Here is an 8,559-nt window from a genome sequence, read left to right as displayed (position 1 = left end):
AGAAGTTGGTTTGGGCAGTCGAGAACCCGTTGCAATCGAGTGTTGATTGCTCGCTCGAAAATTTTCCCCATGCAGGATGTGAGCGAGATGGACCTGAGATGTCTGTATACCTTCAAGTCCTTTCCCGAAACCAAGAAAGTACTGGAAAGTATGCTTTCCACTGCGTCGGTAACGAACCAAGGATCCAGTACTTGTTTGAAATGGTTTACTAAAGCTTGAATGTCTGCTTCATCTATAAATTGTAGAGAGCTCGCGCTGTAATTAGGTCTGGTAGCAGAGCTGGTTTTTTTTAGTCCAGTCAATTTCATGTATAATGACAGGTTCGTCCAAGACTTCATTGGGTTCTCCTTGGTAATCACTTGGTGGTCTGTTCGGAGGTACTCGGCCTTGATGTCGTCAATATGTTCTTGGTCCGTCTCGGGGTACTATGCACCAGTTTAGCAAGTCGATTGGCATGATCAGCCCTCGCGGAGGTTGGCTCCATCATTCCACGTCTTCGCCACGCCTAACTGGCCCAACATACCATCGCAAAACTTTCACCAGTTTTGATTAAGAAGCTTTTATGGCCTGCTTACTAAGGTGGGCCACTCGACGTCTTAGCTTGCGGTTGAGGGGTGTCTTCGCCATCTCTTGGTGAGCAATTGTCTGGCATCCCATATGTGGAGCAGGTGCGAGTCAACAGCTGGCACACCTTCTGGACCTTCGATGTTTCGTGTATGGTGTTCCGCGTCCGATAACAGCTCACGTGTCCACCGCTCTATGACCACCAACATGCCTGCGCACTCGCACCCCAGGCTGCGGAGGAAGGCGTGGAGTACTGCCGGCTCACCACTTTCAGAGAAATCACGCAGCACTATCGGCTAGAAAGACAGACACTCCCTCCACCTCATCCTAGCCTCTCTAAGGAGCAGCAGACAGTATTTCGCCTCATTCAATCTGGATCCTTCCCCCACCCAACAAGGCTACACCTCATGTTCCCGGAGCAATACTCGGCCGAATGCAAATTTTGTAAAAAACCAGGATCACTCCGCCACATAATTGGGGAGTGCGACTTCAATGAAAGAAAATCCACCCCTCCTCCATCCCCCACCCCCTCTTTTAGAAAGCAATGGGAGATTTTGATGTCCAGCTGCTCACTGGCGACCCAGCTAGCGCTGGTCGACCGGGCGCAGGAGGCCATGACGTCATATGGGCTCCAGTGAATAAGGAACCACTCCCAATTTAGACGCTCAATAAAGGTATTCTCTCTCTCTCTCTCTCTCTCTCTCTCTCTCTCTCTCTCTCTCTCTCTCTCTCTCTCTCTCTCTCTCTCTCTCTCTCTCTCTCTCTCTCTCTCTCTCTCTCTCTCTCTCTCTCTCTCCCTCTCTCTCCACTATATTGGGTTCCACTTGTTCTTCAAGCCGTATTTGCCCGGCTTCTCTCCATTTGTGCCAGTCCGTTAGTCTTAAAGCTCGGCGTTTGCTCTCCCGTCTGCCACATGCGTCGTCCATTCTCGCCTGTAAAATTAAGTGGTCACTTCCGAGGTTTTACCATAAGAAGGAAATGCAATACCGACGAAGCAGACGAATCTAACATTGTTCTAAAGTTTTTACTGCAACAAAATTTGACAGACTGTCAAAGTGTTCCTTAAACACTTAATTAGAAACAATGCCCGGAACGTCGGAGGCGCAAAACAATATTCCGAAAATAAATGCGAAAAAAAAAAAAAATACCAGGCGTTTTTTAGCTTCCGTTCTTGCAGTACTGTCGCACCCAAACATTGAAACCAGTGTCAATGTTATGTTAAAATTTATGAACTACACAAATATTTATCCAGGCTCAAATACATTGAGTAGGGCCGATACCCGGACGTCTGAGCCAATCAAATTATAATGTTGATGTAACGTTGATGTAATGTTGATGTATAATGTAACCCTTTCATCGAGCGAGAAAAGCTCGTTTCCCAATCTCTTCTTTCCCGGCGCTCAAATGGTGCTGAACCAGTCTTTGAAGGCCTGGCCGGACTTTTCCTGGACTTCGGGCCTCCCGTTGGCGCATACGAGGGAGCCGTCCGCTTTCAGGACCACCAGCGTCGGTATGGCGGTCACCCGGAAACGGGCCTTGAGCACCCTGCGAGGTTAGATGGGATTGGATGGAAAGGGATTGGATTGGATTAAATTAAATAGACGGAGAAAGAGATAGAGAGGCAGAAATAAAAAATAAGTGAAAAACGTACTAACTGCCCGCGATTTTAATTCGTTCATATTCGGGTAAGACAACCAGAAAGGCTTTTTCCCTAAGGTGACATGCGAGGTGCTAAATCGAAACTAGATTTTATTGTTCTTATTGAAACAAAACTACTCTGCGCGAAGAAACAAAGGTGCTTTTTTTTTTTCAAATTGACTCTGCTCAAGCTATAGCCAAGCTGTATTTCCATCTTATTTTTTTCATATCGTCGGTAATTTCTTATCACTTTTTTTCTTGAGCGCAAATCAAACAAACAACGAAGTGAAAGTTTACCGCACCCTTCCGTTAACCTACACATTGTAAGCAAATGTGATCACTTTGCTGTCACTCCTCTTCGCGCTCTATGTGCGTGAATAGGGTGGGAACGTTGTGCGGGGTGCCGTGAAAGAGTGCAGACTCACGACTGGAGCTGGTCGCCGTAAGGGAGCGTGAACCAGTCACCGTGGGCGCTCTTCACGTAATTCATCATTTCGGCGGAGTTCCGGTCCGACGAGACGAACACCACCTGCACGCACAAGAACGAGTAAGCGCTGCGCGTGCAAGACGAAAGCGCAACAACCAGCTTCTATTATCTTCTCCAATCGTTGCCGGTGATGTGTCCTTGAAGTGCGAAGCAAGCTTTCCTGCTTGGAATAAAAAAATCGTGTGCCCTACCATATATAGTTTGTACGTTTGTTGCAACACCATTATGTAGTCCTCCAAGCTAACCAGATTCTTTGTAATAAAGGAATTTACTTGTCGGGTGAAGGAGGACGACGCTACAAATCCAAAGCTTCGCTCGAAGGGTACGCCTGTTGTCGAAATTCGGCGCGATATACAGAGGGTACAAGGGAGAGAGCGGCGGAGAGTACGTGCCTCGATGGGGAGGGATTCCTCCTTGGCCGCGCGGTAGGCGTCGGCCAGCATGGGGGTGAACATGCGGCAGGGCGGGCACCACTGGGCCGCGAAGTAGATGCAGATGAGCCGCTTGTTGCGCAGCGCCAACGAGGCCGCCAGCGAGGAGCCGTCCTTCTTCAGCAGCCTCTTGTCCTTGAACAAGTCCATCCGCGACCGCTGCAAAGGATGCGAACTGGCACCGACGCTTTTTTTTTTTTTTTGCGCGCTGCGTATCCATAGCATAGACTTACTTAGCATGCTCATTTAACTGCATGAACGGTTTCCGGAGGGAGAAGACTCATTAGAATTTCTGTAGCTCTGGTTTGTGACTTCGTCGTGCGTATGAGACAAGGTATCTTTCTCTTTCTATTTCACTGTAATGCAAAAGTACAATGCCCGAATTTTGTTCATAATCTCCCAAGAAAAAACGTCAGCCGTCTCAAAACCGCCAGCACTGATGTTACGCGCTTATACGACGTCGCTGATGCTACCTTAGTTTTCTAGATTTCAAGGTTTACAAAGTTTACGTCATCATCGACTTTTGCTTCAAAGCTAACACGACCATGAAGACTACATAATTTCTATTGAAAATTTGCCCCGTTAGAATAATGGTCATGCAGTTTTAACCCAAACTTCAAATACCCAAGTTAGATTATCAGGAAAACAGCTGAGAGGTCAGTCACCAGCCACTTTGCCGTAGTGCCCATTTGATGTCACAGGTAGTACGTGTGAGCGGCGACTGCCCAGTGAAGCTAAACATGTGTCGGCAATTGTATTGTTGCCTCTGGTTTTGTTGGCGCTGCGTTAGTTGAAATAGCATTGCTCATGCAATGCGAAACGTTTGTTTACGCCAGGTCGGTCGCCTATTATTCTGTTTGCGCACACGTAATTGTTTTTTTGTTGACAAATCCGAGCGATCTTTTAAGCCTGAAGTTCACTAAGCTAGTACCATTGCCTAGCTTTTCTCATAACTAGCATAAAAAGCGAAAAATTGAAAAAAAAAAATGAAACAAAAACTTTGAATTGCGATTTCCCTAAACACCATTTCCGCTAAGAAAAGGAATATTTTCTCTTCAACTATTTGAGTTTCCGAAACCATTTTTGTGTGAGTTCGTTATCAATGCTGTATACGCATTCTGAACCAGAATAAGCTAGTTCTCACAAAAAAATTTATTCACACTTTCTTCTCCCAAAAATCAATCTGCTATATATGTTTTTTAAGACATCAAATCAATCTGCTATATATGTTTTTTAAGACATCAATTGTTATGGCCACCATTATTAGTCTAGTTCAGAAGAAATCCAGAGGCATTTAACACACATAGAGCAACACACTTGTTGCTCTAAAAACATTTCTAAAAAGCACAAAATCTAAAGAACTCATCATTTTTATTTTAAAAACTATTCCATCTTTCTGCCTGAACTTTTTTACGTCCTTATCAACTAAAAAAGATGCATTTGGCTTTACATTATTTTTATGTGACAAAAAGGGTGTTGACTGACTATTCGGTTTTCTAATGTGAAATGGCTGTTCATTTGAATAAAAAAAAGAAAAGCGGAGCTGGAGGTCGACCCAGCTTCTTCCGGTTTTGCTAAGTTTTTCTAAGCTTTGCTAAATTTTGTTACGTTTCCGATAGTTCTTGCTAGGATAGGCTAAATGCTTTGGGGTGTGGTCAAGTTTAGCCGGATTTTACAAGGCCGTTCTGGTCGGTCCCTGACACTGACAGCGGATCACACGGGGGGAAAAAAGCTAGGTCGACCGCCCGCTCCGCAGTTTGTCCAACCTGACACCCCTAGTGCAAGCTGAACTGTTTGTCTTTTTTTGCGTTTTTCAAGCCCGAAAATGACTACCATATTTAAATTGGTATAGTTTGAAGTGCGCATAAGCATATGCCCTTTGTGCTAACACTCGAGCAGGCGCGAAATCCGGCTTCCCTGTGATTTAACCCTATGCGCGGTGGTGCACCCTTTACAGGCAGCGCTGTTCTTTTTTCTATTTTTTTTTGCTAACGACACCAGACCAAGGCCAAGTTTAAACAGCTCCGGTGTTGATAAATTATACAATTCCAAAATTAGTGCTAAAATATTTGAGTTTTGTGACGAGCCCACCGACTCCATCAGAGGACTTTCCTCTCCACGTTATAAAAGCAAGAAGAGCATGTATACTTGTGAGGTAAGTTTGTATAGACTCGCTCTCCCTGTGCACTTATCCATGTTGAAATGTCTCTGTATGGCGTGCTGCGCGCTCAGCCGATTCACACTGTCACGCGTACCTGCACTGGCTATACCTTTATTTTACGGTGTTAAAGGAGTCATGAAGACAAAATGCAAGTTTGGTTTATTAGAAAGGCTGCTTTGTTCTGATAAAAATGACACCGATTTCATCGCGAACGTCCAAAAAATAATGGAGATATTAAAGAAAACGTGTGGAGCTGTGGCGACTCGCTAGCCAGTTTCCAGCACCTTTTCTATGACGTCACAGAATCTTGTTCGGGTGATTGACGGCGGCCGAACTAATAAATCGCCAGGACACATGACTGGACGATTGTAGTGGGGCCGCTAGTTCCGTTTGATCGAATCACTCGAATGCTAACGTGCACCTAACCCACTGAAAATTATGTTTTTAGTGCTGGCCCATATGACGTCACTCGCGCTGATAACACGTCACTGTGGCGCGAAATTTGAAAATTCGTAAGTATTTCTTGCGTTTTTATCGGTTAAAAACGGTCTTTCGTGGCCGGAATGGAGCCGAGTGAGGTACTGAAGCCTAACTCTTTAAAGTTAAACAAAGTTGTATTTTCTCTTCATGGACCCTTTAAGCAGCCTTACACCCTTATTTAAGGGTGTTCACAGGCACATTCTTTTTCCATCCTTACACCCTTTTTTAGTCAAAAGACCTTTTAAAGGTGTGTGTGCCAGGGGTCGTGAGCCAAAAGGGTGTAAAAACGTTTAGTGGGATAGAAGTCTACCGCAATTTGAGCAATCGGATGACTCCGGCACTTCAGCGTGGCTAGGCGTTAGTATCTGTAAAATGCTGAGAGCGATGTGATTTTTTCAGGGAATCGCTTACAGCATTACCGTTACAAAAAAGAATTCAATGGCTTAATCTCCTAGCTAGTGTGGTGCTCAAGGCTATACGTAGGTAGGTGCAGAGTATGCGAGTGGCGGCACAAATTCATCTTGCGGTGACGGGCCCCCGCGTAGACCACATGAATACATGGGCCCCATCATGGTTCCCGCCTATACTTCATCCGGGAAGCAAACATTTCCATGTTCATCTAATTAACTTTCGTCATTATCAACTCATACCCCCTCATCTATGCCCTGTGGCAAAATAAACGTGCTAAGAAAAGTGAACTTTGACCGCGTACTGGACATCGCATGGTTTAAGGAGCCGTCCGTTCAGTTTGCAGGGGCTAAACAAGCAATAGAAAAAGGCATACGTGCTTGAATGAGGAGTGGATTGAAGACTTGACCTCCGACGTAGCAGCACTTGAGGCTTGACTTCACTTCTTCTTCGCACTCGCACGAGCGCTCGCTCTGAGGAGATCTGGTACGGGCCATGATTGTCATCATGTCAGTGGAGACGATAACGTTGTTAATGCTTTTCCGTGTACAAAATGACCACAACACAAAAAATTACGAGGACTTTATCACTGATGCAATGATTGTGAAAGCATTAATGTACAATTGCCTAACGTGTCCTCTCACTATGTCATCATCCTATCATTATCCTTTTCTCTTGGCGCCTTTTTGTTCTCTCCTTTGACATGACTCGGCCCATAACCGCCTTCACATCGCTAAACAAGGAACGGGAACGCACTTTGCTACTATATGCCCAGGTTACTCTGGTATGGCTATGTCTCTAACACATGTTTCGGCTGTTCTGCTGTAGGTGGTGGTGGTAACACGCATTTATTTTATGTACAAGGGATACAAAGACGCCATGTTACGCTTTAGCGAATTTCGGTGTCTAGGGGAGAGGGATTAAGTAATGGCAGTTGGGGAAAAAGTAGGATACATCCAATGGTGCATCCAATTGGGTGTGGAATTAAAGGAAATGGTGAAGACCAGAGTCCTCGACGAAGTTTCGTAGAGCGACGAGCAGGCGCCGTTCTTCGCTCTGAGTGGAACTGTCTGGATAAAGCCAATCATTAAGGTTCGGTGGGATTGCCAATCCTACGGTTTTGAAGGCTTGTTCGTCGGGGTTTTTGGGTCTCGGCGCTTCGGTTGTTTACCACCAGGGGGCTACTACGAGGTTTTAAAAGGTGACGCTATGTACTACGAGGTTTTAAAAGGTGACGCTATGTTTGATCTCTCTCTCTCTCTCTCTCTCTCTCTCTCTCTCTCTCTCTCTCTCTCTCTCTCTCTCTCTAAGTCGTAGCCCACAACGCATTCATTATTTTCACTTTTAGCCTGCTGGAGTCATCGAGCTGTGGTATATTGCGGGCGCACACGCGTGCTCGTCGAAAATGCAGGAGACCTAGGGTTTGATTCACAGAACCAAGTTTTTACCCAATTTTCTTTTTAATTCAATTGCCTTACTTTGTTTATAGGAGCATCTCGGAGAAATTTCGCCTCACACCGAGCATTTTCGCTTCACCTGGTTTTCATGCTTGGAGCTGTCCGCCGTTTTGTGTCCAATCTTTATGCCAGGACGCCTTATTTTGATCTACGGATAAAACTAATGCTTTCGCATTTAAAATGGAAACCGGAACTTACAAATTGCAATCGTTCTCTCCACGTTGAAAATATATCTAATGGATCAGTCAGTCAACAGTAGTAGAAAATATTTTATTGAGCCGTAAAAAAATGGGAGTTGTACCCTATTGCAGGAAGGCATGCTCTGTAGGCCATCAGTTACCGTACCAGGTTCTCCCCCAGCTCAGGGGTGGGAAGGGGGATGGGTGAGGAGGAAGTTTGGGGTTGTGCTCGCACTCTATTGTGAGATGAGGCAGAGCACCCGGGTGTGAACTGTGCGGTACATACGATGGAGCAGGATGGGGACCCGTAACAACGCTTTTTAGGTGACCCGAACAAAAAACTCCGCGAAGCTTATAACACTACTGGATTTCAGATACACCCATTCATAATGTCGTCTTCGTCATTCGCTTTTTTCAACGCGTATGGGTGATCGGGTGCGCTTGTATTCGGGCTTCATCCTTCCAGACAGTTGACTACGAACACAACGAGTGACTGGAACGGGGAACCACGCCCGCATCAAAAGGCTCAAAATAATTTTTTTCACGGTAGCGGGGCACGACAAAAAAAAAAGTCAGCCGAAATTTTAAGCACGTCGTTTATAGGCCAGATGAAAACACTGCAGGTATCACATTTTTACCACACATTTCCCAACTTTTCGCGAGTGGTGGCTGTAAGAGCAGTGAGTGAGGCACCGATGACTCAGGTTGTAGGCCTGCCCAGGCAGCATATACAGGCTTCATACTGGCGAAGGCG

The 8,559-nt window shown here is 45.6% G+C and overlaps 1 protein-coding gene across 1 annotated transcript; it reads right to left on the bottom strand.

The window, feature by feature from the left end:
* Positions 1 to 1,964: 1,964 nt before the first annotated feature.
* LOC144161983 (nucleoredoxin-like protein 2) lies at positions 1,965 to 3,270 on the bottom strand. Its single transcript, XM_077692523.1, has 3 exons — positions 3,082 to 3,270; positions 2,628 to 2,731; positions 1,965 to 2,109 (listed from the first exon to the last, which is right to left on the bottom strand). Exons 1-3 carry the CDS (start codon positions 3,268 to 3,270, stop codon positions 1,965 to 1,967), a joined length of 438 nt encoding a protein of 145 aa, XP_077548649.1.
* Positions 3,271 to 8,559: the final 5,289 nt, after the last annotated feature.

The sequence above is a fragment of the Haemaphysalis longicornis genome, unplaced genomic scaffold, assembly GCF_048455015.1.
Source record: "Haemaphysalis longicornis isolate Haplotype H1 unplaced genomic scaffold, Haemaphysalis longicornis Haplotype H1 scaffold_12, whole genome shotgun sequence".
Lineage (NCBI taxonomy): Eukaryota > Metazoa > Arthropoda > Arachnida > Ixodida > Ixodidae > Haemaphysalis > Haemaphysalis longicornis.
Note: the sequence above shows the minus strand (reverse complement) of the source record. Positions and strands in the feature narration are given on the sequence as shown.

What these genes read in the sequence shown, in the direction of transcription:
- LOC144161983 (XM_077692523.1), bottom strand. Translation starts at nt 3,270, where the DNA reads ATGGACTTGTTCAAGGACAAGAGGCTGCTGAAGAAGGACGGCTCCTCG. An exon ending in AGGAATCCCTCCCCATCGAG is followed by an intron (nt 2,732 to 3,081) that starts GCACGTACTCTC and finishes TTGTGCGTGCAG; the next exon opens with GTGGTGTTCGTCTCGTCGGA. An exon ending in TACGGCGACCAGCTCCAGTC is followed by an intron (nt 2,110 to 2,627) that starts GTGAGTCTGCAC and finishes CTAACCTCGCAG; the next exon opens with GGTGCTCAAGGCCCGTTTCC.